A 17,793-nucleotide genomic window follows, 5' to 3' on the forward strand; every position below is an offset into this window, starting at 1 on the left:
CCTGACCCTTCAGTAACTGTGCACAATGAATAACCCTGACCCTTCAGTGACCTTGTGCACAATGAATAACCCTGACCCTTCAGTAACTGTGCACAATGAATAACCCTGACCCTTCAGTAACTGTGCACAATGAATAACCCTGACCCTTCAGTGACTGTGCACAATGAATAACCCTGACCCTTCAGTGACCTTGTGCACAGTGACCTTGTGCACAATGAATAACCCTGACCCTTCAGTAACTGTGCACAATGAATAACCCTGACCCTTCAGTGACCTTGTGCACAATGAATAACCCTGACCCTTCAGTGACCTTGTGCACAATGAATAACCCTGACCCTTCAGTGACCTTGTGCACAATGAATAACCCTGACCCTTCAGTAACTGTGCACAATGAATAACCCTGAAAATGTGAAATGGTGTTTGCACCATCGTATGGATTAGGACAGTACTGCAGCACAACTTAAACATCTCGGGTCATTGCAGAAAAGAAAAGTCGATGTTTAGTATCAAGACGAATTCACCCTGCAATAATAAATGAACAGTACTGCAATATGCATGCATTGAGGAAAGTCTGTTTAACGCTGCATATTAAACCCACGTCTTCTCTGAACTCTTGAAACACAAACTGAGACCCACCACATGAGCGGACCATGTGGACTGGTGGAAGTAAATGAAGGAGCAGCACATCACTGAACCCATGCAATTCAATGATGATAAAACTAGCTCATCATTGATTTAGTGTGTGGCATTTCAGTTTCCCCATACATATGAAAGGCATGAAAAGAAAGGGTGACACATAAACACTTTGTTTTAACAGTGAGGGCATCAGACTGCAAGTCCTGCTCAACCTTGCACTGAAATATTCTCCAGCTTCATTGGTCCCTAGTGGCTGCTATTTCAATTTACACAGAACAGCAACATTTAGAAAAAGCCGGTCTTTTATTAAATCTTTAAGTCTAAATCGACTTTCCTGAGCTTCAAATATTTGCCAAGTTTGAGCATTATTCTACCCTAACAGCTGTATATAGTGGAACAATAAGGGCACATTTAGCTTCAACTTGGAGATAATAGCATTCGATACAGAGATCTCCTACACCAAATATCTAATTCAAAAATAGAGATCGGAAATGTTTCTTTTTTTGTACAACAGAAAAGAAAACAAAAACCTGCATATTCAAGATTGTTTTAATATTATTAATAATATGTAGAATTGCTTCTGCATTAGAAATCTCACTATTTTTTCTTTATAATGAAGATGCACTTCAGCTAGTGTAATGATCATTTGTTTGCCCCATCAAATCACTGAATTACAATATTTTTACATATAATACAGAGCCGATTGTAACGTGAAACAATATTAAAATAAATGCTCAAGAGATACAAAGGAATTCTTTCTTTTCTCCGAGTCCTAGTTTTTCGGGCGTGCTTGCACAACCCACATTTTTAAAGCAGTTCTCTTCTAACATTAAAGTATTAAGTGCAAACAAATTTTCTTTAAAAAACTATGATTGCAGCATCCAACTTTGAGTCACAACTGTTAAGCTAGAAAGTAACGACTTTCAATCCCTGACCAGTGCATCCAGGCTGTCTTCTAACATACACATTTATATTTATTTATTTTATATATATATATATATATATATATATATATATATATATATATATATATATATATATATATATATATATATATATATATATATATACGTATGTTCCAATATAATAAAAATAAGAAGAAATCAGTGCAAAGTACACAATGGTGAAATACTAATTCAAATAGATCATTAACTTACTGGGATTTGTTTTTTTTGTTTTTTTAAAGGATAGATTTTTTTTCTTTTATACACAATATTACATATGATTAAATTACACCAAAGTTTGAAGAAATGGAGAAACATTAAACCAAGGAAAACTTAAAGTGGAAGTCTTCAAGTGAACTGCAAAAGGATAACTGAAAACATTTTCCAAAGAAAAGACAAAGAAAAAGAATCCTTCTTGGGTTTGCAGTTTCAATGTTTTCCAGAATTTTTTTTCATTGCACCTCATCCTGTCCGTGCTTGCAGATATTACTACCTCTCATACTAGTCCACATCAAAAAGAAAAAACAAAAGCACTTCTAATTGTGTGTGGATGAAGAACAGCTCCGGGCTCTGGCGTCGTTACTGCTCGTCAGTGATGAAGGGCTCTTAGCAGCAGAATTGAGACAGCTATACAACAGTCCCGCTGGGAGAGTTCGCTTGGTTTTGGGATGAAAGTAAACCCTGAAAAGGAAACAATGCAGTGAGCGTTGGTCTGCGCATGAAACACTGATGAGCATAAAACACAGCTAATACACCCCCCACTTCCCACCCCACTGACTACACATTCATCAGCAAGGCACTTCACACATTCATTCAAAAGGTGCTGGGGGCTCAGTAACTACTGAGCAGTCTCACTGAATACATGGACATTCATAAATCTACCAAATTCTCATCACAGGCTATAGTGGCTGGTTGGGGGAGAGTCACAACAAGCGCTTCCATTTAGACCCAAAGAGAGTTTTCTGAAGTCTTGAAAGCTCAGGGTTTTATATAGTAGTTAGTTAAACTAATGAGCAGTATTACAAATTCAAATCTAACATTAGTAATATTACCCATGGCAAAAACTAACATCTTTCAAGCGAGCATTGGTTAAATAAAATAAAATAAAATCCTGCTTTGGTATCTAGACAACATGCTGCAAACAGTTTTATAAACCTAATGCACCAGGAAACAGATTCTGTCCTCCTTCATTACACTGGAAACACTACTGGATTCCCAGGGGTGTACCAGGAAATCAGGACGAGCCGGGAGCGTCATGCGAGCGCTGCACACCACTCCTCTCAGAGGTCTGCACACTCACTGCTTCTAGATTATGAAAGTGAGCGAGCTCAAAGGGAATCTCACTGCTTCTAGATTATGAGAAGTGAGCGAGCTGAAAGGGAATCTCACTGCTTCTAGATTATGAGAAGTGAGCGAGCTGAAAGGGAATCTCACTGCTTACAAATTATGACTGCTGGCATAACAAGCCTTCAAATCTGGCACCACTAAAGGTGTGTAGTTTGGTTTAGAGATTGTCATCTGAACTGGATTTTCTTTCAATATCACAAGGGTTTCAACCAGAAGTCTTCTTCAATATCTTCAGACTTCTAGTCAAAATGTTTGTTACTGAATTTTAGTTTTTCAGTATATCTACTGAGTGTTTAATAGGATCAAAATGGCTATGTAATGGGAGTCCTATTTTCAGGCAGGCTGGACAAATCCTTGTCTCCTAAAAACAATGTCATGTTAGTTCTGTACAGTGTGTTGCGGGAGGAGCGCCAATAAAAATAAAAATACCATCAGACAACATCCACTTCTAACATTACCAATAATGGGATTTCTGCACAACACACCGTGCTACCTGCTAGATATGTAGTTAATGGAAAGTAAAATCTGCATTTTCTGCACAACCCTACAAATTCACAAATGCTTTCTTTCAAATAAATATTTATAACAGATAAATCCCCAATACAGTGTACAGCTATGGCCAAAAGTTTTGCATCTCCTATAATTTTAGGATTGAAATAATAAAATAAAATAAACTTTATGAACATAACTTAGATCTTTTATTTATGAAATAAAGAAACTGCACAATTATCACAAAAGTCTGCCGGAAGAAAGCCACAGTAGTAAGTAGTACAGTATTTCATTTTACATTTCGAAATGCCACATTTTTCGTAAATGGAAAACTACAAAGTGGTATGCAATTCAATATGTTAATGTAACATTGTTCAGAAGGTTTCATTCATCTTTTGTGAAACAAAATCAGTTAATTCTATAGGGCAATACAAAATGTTTGGGCATAGCTGTAGCATATACACCATCTGCTGCTAACACTGCAATCTGCTAGCTTTGCTAGGCGAGTTCTTCAGTCACACAGACTTACCACTTTTCCAGGCCTCGCCCATGTGCAAATAAATCCCTCCTGACAGGCAGTAACTAAACAGTCCTCAAGAAATATCAAGACAGCAAGTCTTTCGTGTGCTATCTTTTTACAGATGAGAGGCTCTAACAAGGGAACATCTTCCATTCGGGGACAGAGGGGAGTTCCCAGTGTCTTTGCAGGGTCCGTTTTAGTTTTAGTAACAAGGTTCAGTTTGTCGCTGCTTTTGCTAGTGATGTGTCCCATGCTGTGATTCCTCTTGTGGTCTTTCTCGTGGTGCCGTTCCTTGCGGTCGTGCAATGACAGCGTTGCAAACTTGCTGACCCCTGAAGCGATGGCACCGTCCACGGTGCTGCTCTTGCTGTTGGCGTTGGCTGCTGCAGAGTGCGGAAGGCTGTTGGAACGAGGAAGCTGGGGAGGTAGCGAGTTGCCTGGGGTGCTGCCGCTGCTACTAATGCTGTTGTTTCCGTTGCTTCCTGGGTTGGTACCGCCACTGCCTGCAGGCGGACTCGTGGCATTCATAACGTTTGTGTGTGTCCTCGTTCGGGAGAGGGGAAGATGGGGAAAGAGGATGTCTTCCGTGAGGTCCCATAAGCACAGTTGCGTGTCCTGTCCGACAGAGCCAAACCTATACGTGACACTTACCGGACGGCTGTCTGTAGAATTCCTTTTGGATAGCCTAGACTGTGTGCTGTTTGCCCTGTCTCGACCAAAGTGGATCTGGTCTTGGAAGTCCTCGTCACTCCCACTGAACTCCATGGGGTCGCCCTCTTCCACGCTTGTAGTGTAAGGGTCAAAGGCCACCACACTTACCCAGGATTTATGTCCATGACCCCTGGCTATTACTCTGCAGTCCAAAAAAGACCAAACTGTAACCAAATCGTCCTCTCCACCCGTGACAATGTATTTGCCATCCGGGCTCCAACACACACACAGCAGTCCCCCGAAGTAGCTTTTCATTGTACCGTGTAGCTCCACCGAGTCGAAATTAAAAACACGGAGAAACCCGTCCTGACTCGCACACGCCAAGAACTTCCCATCAGGGGAAAATGCAAACTCATTGAGGGCCCCCTCGCCCACCGTCCATTTCAGCAAAGGGTTTCTGGTGGATTTGCTCTTGCAGGTGTGCACGGCGTAGTTTTCACCCTGCTTCAGCAGCTGGTAGTGTGGGGCAGTGGTGCCGCAAGTGTGCTCCACGTTATACAAGTACATATTGCCACTGGAGTGAGCTACAAGGAACAGGCTTTCCGAGCCGGGCACCCACTTCACACACGTCACTCTTGACTTGTCTATTAACCTCTACAGAAAGAACAAACAAAAACACAGGCCCATTTACAAACAGATATAGGGTTACATATGTTAAACATTTCATTTCTTGCTTCAATATCCTTGTCTCCTACAATTTTTCAAAATTTCAAATGCAGTGGATTTTCTAATTATTACAACAATTATTTGGCTGTTAAGAGACTTGAATTTATTGTGCATTTGTCCTTTCTGTGTAAATCTGTTTCAAGTTTACTGATCCCTGTCTATGCGAGCAGTACAGTATTTAAAACACTCGTTTATCGTTGAATCATTCTGACTTTGCTTGAATATGGGGACTTACTTTATAGATTTTCTACAAGCATGGTCTTGAGGAAACTGAATCCCCTGCATCATTCTTGAGATTTCTAGCTAACTTGTGTTGCTCTACATATCACTGTGATATAGACTGGCTGGCCTGGACTAGAAGCATTAAAAGCATTGCTATATACATTGTTTATAAGACTATCCACAAGGTAAACTCCCACACTACTGATAAATTATCACTAGTACCCGGACCCTAATCCTATAACCTTAACCCTCAGACTGTTCTATGTTCCATGATTCCTAAAGCCTTCTTGCACTGTGGTACACTGGAGCACACTTCAATATATTATTTACCAGTGAGTGAATCGCTTTATTTTATTCCTGTTTATAATCAATAGAAACCTTCAAGCTTTATTGTGCATAGGAAATTGAGCAGAAACAGCAGCACTGTTCTTTACAAGTATGATAATATTAATGTTTGGATTTATTTCTGCATTTAGAAACATCAGGCTGTGTACAGTAAGTAAAAACATACAACAAAAAAAACTCTAATCTAAATCAATTGTTACGTCAAACAGCAGTCCAGGTCAATAATGCAAGCCATACTGAATACACAATACAATACTCACTTCTTCATTAAATAGCTTGCTGGTTTCCTTCTTTATAGGGTCTATGAGCTGGACCTGACCAGCAGAGAATCCTACGAGCAGGGAAACACTCTCTGCCGTGGCCGTCAGGTGGTTGAAGTCATGGCAGGTGGGCTGTGTTCCCTTGTATATCCTTTTATCTATGGGTTTACTTAAATCAGCAGCCTGGAAGAAAGCAAAGCAAACATTACACTCCTTGATAAAACAAAAACTAAACAACATGCAAAATACACCCACTTTCCCAGCCTTACACCTATCAGGCAACCACAGTCACTGAAACGAGAAGAAATGCATTACATACTGAGATACAGCATGGAAAACACGTCAGTGATGGGACTCTCTCCCTGGCGAGGGCACAAGACAGTGGAACTACTAAAACACTGAATGCACAGGGCTAAAGGATTAGCAGCAATACATATTTGGAAAGGATATTCAGCTTATTAGTTTAACGAAGCAAGACATGGCTGGAAGCAAAACTTTATATAAATCCATCCACATACACAGAAGGGGCCTATATACAGGGTTGAAAAAAAAAGAGACATAATCAATCTGACTCCAAACATGCACGCACACACGCACAGCACTTCCTGGACATCATGGGCACCCTTACATTACTGTCAACAAATCAATCTCATATCATGCTTTCATATCCAGTATATGGATGTTAGCCAACTTGTTCCTCGCAGCAGTGTGCCCTCCTGGAGCTGACATTCTGTCAGGCAGAGTCTTTCTGGAAACGCGCAACTCTACTACTAATAATGCCCAGACCTCTAAAACGAGATTAGAATTTTAAACATTTAAAAAAAAAAAAAAAAAAAAAAAAAACACCCAATGAATAAAAACACAGCCATGCACAAACCAGTGTCCTTGAAACGCTGCAATTCACATGAAACTAACTGCACTGCACTTTCATTTTAAATTAGACTTGCATCCGAGACACAGAATGGAAAGATTACATGAAGATATTAGGTGAGAAGGCAACAAGATATTTGCCAGTTTTAGAATTCGAGTGTGTGGTGCTATTTATCAAAGGCGCTCCACGTAGAGTGCAGGATGCACCCAATTGCCTGAAGGTGGCCAGTTTGGGTCCAGGCTATTCCACTGCCGACCAAAGACGGGAGCTCCCAGGGGGCGGCGCACAATTGGTGGGGAGGGCCTAGGTCGGCCAGAGTGTCCTCGGCTCACCAGCGACCCCTGTAGACTGGCCAGGAACCTGCGGGTCTGCCTGCAAGCTGCGTGGTCCTCCCATGTTGTAGCTCTGAGATGGCTGCATGGTGGGCCCGCAGAGTGAAAAGAAGCGGACAGCTGACAGCATACTTTTCAGACGACGCGTGTGTCTGTCCTCGTCTCTCCCGAGTCAGCACGGGGGTGGCAGTGCTGAGCCGGGTTGAAATTAAAATAATTGGACTTTCAAAATTGGGGAGAAAATAAGAAAAAGTATGTCGATTCAAAATTTAAAAAAAATTGTAAAATAACCCAATTCCTAACCACACAGTATATAGAAGAACTGTAGCGCGCAGTCGCTGGGTAATTGTGAATGTATTGCCATTGTTTAGGGTTAAGAGAGGACACCTTCCACTAAGTCTACACCCTCTATTCCATGCACAGTACAGCCCAAAGAGCAGAGCTGTGTGGAGATGTTAGAAGATACATCTCTTTTAAACCGATAATTGATGACATTTACTAGATATCTAAATGTTTAGTTCTGGGTACAACCTGGGACATTCCAAGATAGGAAAAACCATGAAAAATCCAGCATTGACTCAGGGGCCAAACCTAGTGCCACAGATGCAATGAACAGTGTTCAAATAGTCCAGTAAGCGGAGAAAACACAGCAGCTCAGAAACCAGCCTGCTAGATACTGGACTCCCGGGCAAACTGGAACTAGAAATAGCAAAGGATAAAACGACCAGGTACTTTTAAATAGAAACAAACTTAATGAGAAATCAAATCCCACAAATACTGAAGCACCCTATTCTGACAATCTCCATGACTGGTGGTTGGGGAAAAAAAACAAAAAAAAGAGTTCTCTCTCGAATTAGAAATAAGAGTGCACATAAATGTAAAGTAACAGTGGTGAAATGCAGTAAACAGCCACCAAGGAATTATAGTGGATGTGGGGAAACTGTAAAGCAGCTTAATTTCCCAATTACTAACCAACCAGAGCAACATTCGTGTTAAGAGGTATGCCCTTAGTTTAATGATGCAGTGAAGAGTTCAAACGTTATGTGAAAGCCCCTGGGAAGTGGCTATACAATATGAGAAGACAGAGACCGCTGGGCCTGGCCTGCCTGTCGCAGCTGCATCCTCCCTTGCGCTTGTACAGCACTGGTATGCAAAGGGGAAGTGCTATTTGTGGAGCAGCAATTAGCTACGATATGAAAATCCTACTAGGCAAGCAGAAATCAATCAATGTTAAATGGAGGTTTCAAACTTAAAGCTTAGCCCAGTGTTTAAAGAAAGGGGCTTGTTTGTTACCAGGAGGGTCCAGGTTCAATCCCAGCCACTGACTCACTGTGTGGGACCCTGAGCAAGTCACTTAACCTCCTTGTGCTCCGTCCTTCAGACGAGACGTAAAAGCGAGGTCCTATTGTAAGTGACTCTGGAGCAGCAGTTGTGAAGCATAGTTCAACCCCAAGTCTCTGTAAGTCGCTTTATATATAATATATCCAATATATAATAAACAAGTGACCAAGACAACAAATTTTACTATTTTGCCAAATCATTTTTAAAAAGAGGGTGTCTAGAATGATTCATTTTGCTTTTCAAAAACAGGCAAGTAATTAATCCCTTTTAAGCTAGCGGCAAATTACTTTATCGTGACACAAGCATAATTACTAGATATACTAATCGTTTCAAAATGTAAGCTGATCTTTGAATTCACTTAAAGAAACTAATTTATTTCCTGCAATAATATCTTTCATAACTATCAGTTGATTCCCTCTGCTTGCAGGAGCTTCCAGTGCAAACGTATTGTCCTCAAGCATGCTGCTGCCAAATGCTTGACTCAACCACTCCTAACTTGGAAAATGAGTTCAATAAAATGCAAACCCCAAAGCTACGGTTAACAGACTTTCATTTGTAAGCTTCCCTGCATTAAAATCAAATGTGTGACCAGCGTGCAATGAAGGTCTTCCTACACAAATCCCTCCTAAAACTCGAGTTGTTTGTACTTAGTTTCTCAAGGTGTTCACTGCACAACAAAGTTCCTGGAAATACTGTATGATGGCAGCAGTGGCTTTCTAAAACGAAAGACACAAAAGTGTTCATTTGTCTGTACGATGCCCAGGAGGGAACCTGAACTAGCAGAGGAACCTCAAATAGTTTTTTTTTTTTTTTTTTTTCACATTACAGTTTCTGATGGCATTACAGACACTGGGAGCAAAGCCTGAGTGGTCTGGTTATCAAAACCTATTAAAATAAAGACTTTGCTCAATCTTTTAGAACCTAAAGTTGTTTTTTTTAAACAAATGTGTTATTAGTGCATTTCCAGCTGAGTGGGCTGAATTCAGACAATTAAAAGGGTTCAGCTTTTGAGAGTCTGCATCCATAGACCTGGCTGGTCATGGCCGGGGCAAAACTGTTAAGACAGATACTCTGGGATCTGAAGTGTTACAGTTGCATTATCTAATCACTACCTGGGTTCATTTAGTCAGATCTGTCTGAAGAGTTCGAGACTGCCCAGTGCCCCACGCGGACTGTCGAGTGAAATGAATACACAATTTGGAGGCGTACCAGAGCTAAGAAGCAGTTGATTGGAAATCGAAAGAGGAGGCAGCGGCTTTGTCTTCTACTCCTGTGCAGTGCTGGCGTGAAAGGCACTCATCAATGAATAATGTGGAATATGGTGTCATGTTTAAACTCAGCATGTCTGACAGGTTGGACGCTAAGTGTTCATGTTGTTCTGCAGTGTAAAGCTGGAAGGCTACTCTGTTTTCACTTGCATTTACCACATTAATGTGAAGGTGTTTCTAACCCTGCGAGCTGACTTTCATACAACCTGCGTTAAGAAATACAAATTTTAATTCACTCATTTCACTCCAGAGCATGTACGAGGTTCGATGATGTCACATGCAGAGGAGTTTGGATGGATGAAAATGGATGCAACTTCTTGGTTAACTCAAGTCCTTTCTACATTATGCACGAGGAGTATTCACTGCTGTTTGTAATGTCTTGCATACAGAGTAACACTACGCTGTGTGTCTCTTAGTAACACGGGACAGGTGCGCTTTAATCACATTTGGAAAATCTTCCAATTCTTCTCCAGCATTTACGGTTGTTAAAATACTGATAATTACTCCTATTTTGCAGCAAGTACACATACAGATTGTCTGGGAGGAATAACGTTGTTCTGTTATGAAGCTAGCAAGAGGGTGCTGGAAATGCTTGTTCTGAAAGGTTCATTTTATTAATTTCAAATTAGCATTTGCTTCATTTATTTTTATTTATCATAGCCTACCTATTTTTCAGGGTGTACTTTATCGTAATTCCCAGCCTTGCCCCTGAACCATTTTATTAGCTGTTGCTTAGTTTTTATCATAATTTAAAAACAAAACAAAGCCAGGTCTGCTGCTGAATGAGCTGGATTACACCAGGCTTCCGATAGGGAGTACGCAGCTAAATGCTGGCACATGATCTCTTCTATAGCAGCAGCGGGGCACTTCAGTGGAAAAGGTGACTGGCGTTTAGAAGGCGGGCTCTCGCCTACACATTTGACATCAGCCCTGGCTCAATATCCACCTCTGCATTTTTAAATAATAAAAACCAACAAAAAAAAAAAAAACAACATACAAGAAGGTATCAGTCTCGTCATTTCTATAAACGAAGCACTGTTCTGTGTCCCTTAACAAGCAACTACACGTTGCAATGAAACGTTGCACTAAATACAATCTCCTAATCAAAAATACAATGTCTTGCACATTCTGAAATATCAGTGAGAATTACCACATCTTTGCAACACTGTACATCACTAAATGTGCCGACTACAGCCCGTAGTTTCTACACTCAGCATAAGTTTCAGAAGCATGTTGGAGAAAAAGGCCAATGCCAATGGGATGCATCTGAAGGTAAACCCAGCCATTCCTGCAGCACTTCCCATGCACTCGGTACACCTACCGTTGAACTTTGTAATTCCTCTACACCTAGACAGTGTGGGAACCGCGTATACATTACATTCCATTGGAAATCCTGCAATGCTCAGAGGAATATGAAAGGACTGCCAGCTGTTGGGCTTTCATCTTTTTTGACAGTTTGGTTAAATGAACTGATTTGCATGACCTTGTGCTCATATAGTTAGGATCATTTTGTTGGTATTATTGTTAAAATAAAAGTGGTCAATCCCTAACTGAAAACCCAATCTGCACTGAAGGGTTATAACAAACAGAGCCCTGCCGCTAGTCCACACATGTACAGCAGTGAGCTGAAAGGTCACGAGGCATTTACAGCGTGCATGAATTACACTGTGATTTTATCATCAGCAGCGTTGTTTATCTGACTAGCTTTGATGGCTTTGACACAAAGCCCTATTTAAAGATGCCATTGTCATGGTAGGCTGCATGCTCATCTCTGCGTCTAGATCTCCTTGGTGATATATGCCATAGCACTGGTTCTCATAATGCTGCTGAAGCATCTCTAACAGAACAGCGTCCCACACTGAAATGAAACGAAGGACAATTATATGTATGCAACAAACTCTCAGACTGGCTGGAAGGTGTATGTAAGGAATACAGTGTACTTTAGATTGTAAACAGCACATCTGCACCTTATACGCAAACAACGGCAGTGACGTTTTTAAATGATGCCGGCGGTACATGATGCTTCCTCTTTGGAATTAACTGGAAGTTCAGTGAGGCCTGGCAGTGCGCTATGCCGCGAGCAACTGTGTTCTGTTTTTAGAGATCACTGAAGCGAAATTGCTTGACACAGCTGCAGACGCTTCTACGGGGTTTCAATAAAAGGAACCACTGGATGACACCGATTTTTTTTTTTAAGTTGATACAGATTTTACCATATTTTGTTAGCTTTTTTTGTAACCATTTAAAAAAAATAATAATTTTTACAAAAATCATGTGGTTGAATTCAGGAATCTATTGTACAAAAGGAACATTTCAAGGGAGTACTCGGATCATCCTGTCAGCAGACCTCAGCTTCCTCCTATAGCCTAACAGGAAGGGTCTGCTAACCTGCACTGTATTCGAGATAGTCATCAAGTGCTGGATGAAATGCCATGTACCCCTACTGATCAAAGAACTAATTGCTGGACGGAGTAGGTAAATTACAGTTCTGTGAAGTTTCTTAAAACTAAAAAAATACAAAAAAACCCCCCACCTCAAATCTCTGGTTCCTCTAGAACATTTTGACTTTTCACATCAAACATGAGCCTCAAAGGGTTTTGGATCCCCTTATGAACCATAAACAAATAACAAAACAAAACTTGTTTTTTCAGTTTGCTGACAGACCACTGCCAGGATCTACCAAACACAAAGCGTTAGTTGCCAAAATAACCTACAGCGGCTGCTGCTGGGAAGTAAAGTCTGATTCACTGCCATGCATTAAAGGACCCCCCCCCCGCAATAGGGTGTGTCAAATGTAATCAAAACTACTGTAAACCAATTGTAAGCTTATCTTGGGCTTTTGTTGTTACTAGTCTGTGTGTGCATACCAGATCATTTCTGCCTACTAGTTTCTTGCACAAAACGACATCAGTGGAGAGATGCGTTACTAAAGTCACTGGAGGCCAACCATCTGAGCAATCAGACCGCAGCAAAACCTGCTGTCCACTCAGTACAGTATGCTTGTATATTTTAATACAGTTTCAAGCAGTTTGTAAGCATGGCAGTGGGTTGGGAGCAAGCTGCTGCGCATAGCTTACCTTCAGCGCCCCTTACTGGTCACTCACTTTCTGGGTTCAGTTGCTTGGTGACACTAATTAGTCATTTAGCAGACTAATATATCTATCACTTAGGCCCTTTTTACACATGATTAGTTTCTAATTGAACCGAACTGAGTTCACGTGGAAACTACCTCTGGAGAAAAACAGTTATTTTGTCTTCACAGATGCACTTCAGTGTACATTGCTGACCAAAGTGGAACAGACTCACAGATATGAGCAGGTCATGTTTTTGTTTAACTAATACCTTTTAAAAGAATGAACTGTCCTCCTCAACCCACCAACACAGCTGCGGAGAGGCAGCGCTGTTTCACAGACGTCTCAAAGGAAAGCCACGTTTGCAGAACCATCAGGGCTTACAATCAGGGGTGATCTGTAGGCTGTCAATCAGCTAACAGACATGTCAAAGGAGAGAGGCTTGAGATGTTTCCAAGGTTACAGGACACCCTGCCTGCAGTGTTTACAGGAATCACATCCCTTTCCCTTCCACTGTGTAGTCTATGTCTATCTGTATCTGTATCTGTAGTTTTAGGGCAGATATTTTGCAAAGCCATCTACCGAAGCCTTTGTGTTGGATCGATGGTAAAGGACGAGCAGAGTAGATACCTGCAGGGCACTGGAAACAGTCTTGCATTTCAGCCAACAGAAGTGAGTGTCAGCACAGAAACAAAGAGGAGGGAGAAAACAATGACAACGGAAGGTACGCTGCGGTTACAATTCACACATACGTCCTGGAATTTATATGGCTCTGCATATGAAACACCATTTCATCAGGGAGGAGAGTAAACAAAGTATTTGCTTTGAGTGCTTTTTCAGAAATAATTTGTAAGATCAATGTGTTTGGACAAAATGTGCACAATACAACAAGCATGTTAATAACATAAATTCCCCGCCATGACTAGTCAGAGCAGCAGCGTCAGTAACATTAAAAACTAGCTGACCACGATGCACACACACAGTACACACACACAGAGCAGCACAGAGGAACGAGTGACCATGATGCACACACACACACACACACAGAGCAGCACAGAGGAACAAGTGACCATGATGCACACACACAGTACACACACAGCAGCACAGAGGAACGAGTGACCATGATGCACACACACAGAGCAGCACAGAGGAACGAGTGACCATGATGCACACACACAGTACACACACAGCAGCACAGAGGAACGAGTGACCATGATGCACACACACAGAGCTGCACAGAGGAACGAGTGACCATGATGCACACACACAGTACACACAGAGCAGTACAGATGCAGGAGTGACCATAATGCACACACACAGAGCAGCACAGAGGAACGAGTGACCATGATGCACACACACAGAGCAGCACAGAGGAACAAGTGACCATGATGCACACACACAGTACACACACAGCAGCACAGAGGAACGAGTGACCATGAGGCACACACACAGAGCAGCACAGAGGAACGAGTGACCATGATGCACACACACAGTACACACACAGCAGCACAGAGGAACGAGTGACCATGAGGCACACACACAGAGCAGCACAGAGGAACGAGTGACCATGATGCACACACACAGTACACACACAGCAGCACAGAGGAACAAGTGACCATGATGCACACACACAGAGCAGCACAGAGGAACGAGTGACCATGATGCACACACACAGAGCAGCACAGAGGAACAAGTGACCATGATGCACACACACAGAGCAGCACAGAGGAACGAGTACAGAATAGTCAGGATGCATGGAAACATGCGACAGACAGATGTTCACAGAGAAAGACACCTCCCTATGCCCCAGCAAACACTCCCACTACAGATTCATGCCGTGGTAGGTCACTAGCACCCAAGTAATGAGTTTGCAGAGTAACATATAATAAAGCGCCAATCAGACTCTGTTTAGTGCTTCCCTCTAGGCTTCAACTGCTCAGATAGCATCCATTCTTTCTGAAAACCCAGACCAAACCAGTCACCCCACCCATACAACAAATATTCAAATATTAAGCTACATAGATTTGAATATGACGTCAAAATAAAGTTCACACAAAAAAAGAACATCAATCTCCTATTTAGAAACCAGCACGATGATGTGGCAAATTACGCAAGAACACAGCGTTTGATTAATCAAAAAAACTTACAATAATAAAACAGTTTAGAGGTATAGAAGTAGTCACATGCACCAGGATTAACATTCATATATTTTAACTGAAGCCTATTGTGTTCCTGTCCGGAATTAACTCATGCTGTTTGTACAGACTGTTTCACAACTTTTTTTTGTAATTACTACTTAAGAACAACAACGACAATGGATACATGTTCTCGTTAACAGCTGTCTATTTAATATAAAACGAATTACTACACGGAGTAAAATGCAACTTCACAAAACATCTACTTTCTCATCTCAGAAAACAAACTGACAGCAAATTTGGATGCGTTTCCTCGGGCTTAAAAAAAAAAAATATGGACATGCGCAGTGCAGGGTTTAAGTAGTAGGGCATGCGCAGTACGCAAAGTAGGATCATTTTGATAGGTAGCATAAATTGACGTGGACAGCGGCATTACCGGGGAATGGGTGCACTACAAATTAAATGAAGCAAAACACGCACAGTAAGCGTCGTTTTGTAAAACCCCGAACTAGAATCGCTCTGCGCTTGCCAGCAATGTTTCTGTAAAGCGTGTTCTTTAAATTGACGGTCGCGCAAAACTACCCAATACTACAACTGTTTCGACATCTGAAATTGCACACTGGGTACAGGGAATCTGCTTATCACGTCTAAGAGGACCACAGTACCAAGTCCATCCGCTACGCATAACCCTCAACTTTTACAATTCACCGACTTCCTATAAACAGGGCAATACCCAGCCCAGAGCGCAGCGGTGACAGTGTGGAACTGTTTGAGAAGCCGCTTGCTGACACCAATTACTCCTGCCAGACAATACTACACAACGAGGCCCACACTCGCACACCGGCACTCACTCAACAGCAATTACAATGATGAAAAGAACATGCCAGCCGAGCTGGATCACAGCATCCGTGTCACGCAGGACTGGGCGAGACAGACACAGCCGTCACAGCACCAACCAGCTGCGGACTAATAATAAAACGCAGAGCTGCCATCAACTTGACCGAGGAACACGCTCAATGCCCGGTCAGGTCTGCGCACTGAACAACCTGCTGGTTAAAATGCATGAGCTGAGCAGCAGCAGCAGAGGCCTTACAGTTTGTGACACTTACTATAACCACACACAGCACCACCTCACACCAGCACTGACCGAGCCACACACTTCAACAGACTGGAGCGGCGAACACCTTCAAAACTGCGTCACCCGCAGCCGGGCCGAGCTGCAGGAGGTTATTTGTTTTTTTTTTTAAACCCATTTATAAATAGTAAGTATAGGTGCGGGGAGGACCCGTCGTGTTTACCTTCCTGACGCCTTTGTAGATGTAAAAGTAAAGCTCCCGGCCCACATTGAAGCAGACCCTATCCCCGTTACCGGACTGGTCGTTGACGTTCACGAAGGAGACCTTCACCGGGTTGGAGCCCTGCGAATTGAAAGGGACCCGGTTGGGGCGGCTATATTCGGAGTGACTGAGGAGTTTGTAGACGCCTTCCCGGGTGGTGAACTGACTTTTAATTTCGTTCATCTCCTTCCCTCCTCCCTCCGCCGCCATTTTGGACATTAGCATTCATCCTGCCCCGAGCCCGGATCTTCCCCGCGGAGCATGCGCGCTGACGCGCTCGCCCTTCCTCCTCTCCGCCGTCCGGAGGCAACGGGATCACGTGATCGTGTTCGGCTTGCAAAAAAAAAAAAATGCAATTCCTGAAATGGGTCAGTTCCTGTTCTTTCAGTTCCATTTCCAATGCTTACAACTGTAAGTGACCTCCCCAAATCAAGATAACAAAATATAACCCTAACCCTTTACCTGTAAATATAACCCACCCAGAACTGCTCTGTTCTGTGATGAGCAGAGACCGGGGGCTGAAGAATGCATTTCCTTTAACAGCAGGGCTGAAGAGCACGGCACACCGCAGACAGGTTGCCAAGGAAGGGTTAATCAAGGTTTGACTGTAAACAACACCACCTGCTGTCCAACAGTAGCATTGCAAGGCTTTCTAAAAATACATTTAAAAATCAGTTTAAAAGATAGAACTGTCTCTCAAATAAAATCAAGGGATTAATTAACAGGACTTACATAGTAACACAAATAGCATGATATGCACTTTTCTCATTTTCTCTGTAATAATAACCATTAATAACGATTGGTTTAAGTTTAGCCACTAGGGGGCGTGAAAATGCAATTTCTGCCCCATCTGGAATCTTCCATTCACCGAACGTGCTGTTGCCGCAGTTATGAAATTGGTTGAAGTTCCAATGGGATATCCCTACCATTCATTTCCACAACTCCCTCATTTCAGAAAGGAAACTTTTTAGGGGTCTTTTAAGAAGAGCCCCAGTATTGGAAAAGGGGCATTAGCGTGTGAGCCTGTAAATGAGGATTTAAGCAAGAACAGCACAAAGCATCCATTACAATGTATCGGATAGTGGAATGGGACAGCAACAAACACACAAAAATCTTCAACCCAGTACAGCCTGCAGTGAAATAACAGAGTGCTCTGAATCAGACTTGTATCGTTAGACTCCAGTTACAGGCTGCGCTCGAATCACAGAGTGCTCTGAATCAGACTTGTATCGTTAGACTCCAGTTACAGGCTGCGCTCGAATCACAGAGTGCTCTGAATCAGACTTGTATCGTTAGAC

At 42.2% G+C, this 17,793-nt stretch overlaps 1 protein-coding gene across 1 annotated transcript; it reads right to left on the minus strand.

The window, feature by feature from the left end:
- Positions 1 to 1,739: 1,739 nt before the first annotated feature.
- LOC121324148 (WD repeat-containing protein 20) lies at positions 1,740 to 16,760 on the minus strand. Its single transcript, XM_041265676.1, has 4 exons — positions 16,457 to 16,760; positions 6,141 to 6,323; positions 3,946 to 5,241; positions 1,740 to 2,261 (listed from the first exon to the last, which is right to left on the minus strand). The coding sequence occupies exons 1-4, from the start codon at positions 16,718 to 16,720 to the stop codon at positions 2,208 to 2,210; spliced, it is 1,797 nt and encodes a 598-aa protein (XP_041121610.1). The 5' UTR covers positions 16,721 to 16,760; the 3' UTR covers positions 1,740 to 2,207.
- Between the last annotated feature and the right edge of the window lie 1,033 nt (positions 16,761 to 17,793).

This window comes from Polyodon spathula, chromosome 12 (assembly GCF_017654505.1).
Source record: "Polyodon spathula isolate WHYD16114869_AA chromosome 12, ASM1765450v1, whole genome shotgun sequence".
NCBI lineage: Eukaryota > Metazoa > Chordata > Actinopteri > Acipenseriformes > Polyodontidae > Polyodon > Polyodon spathula.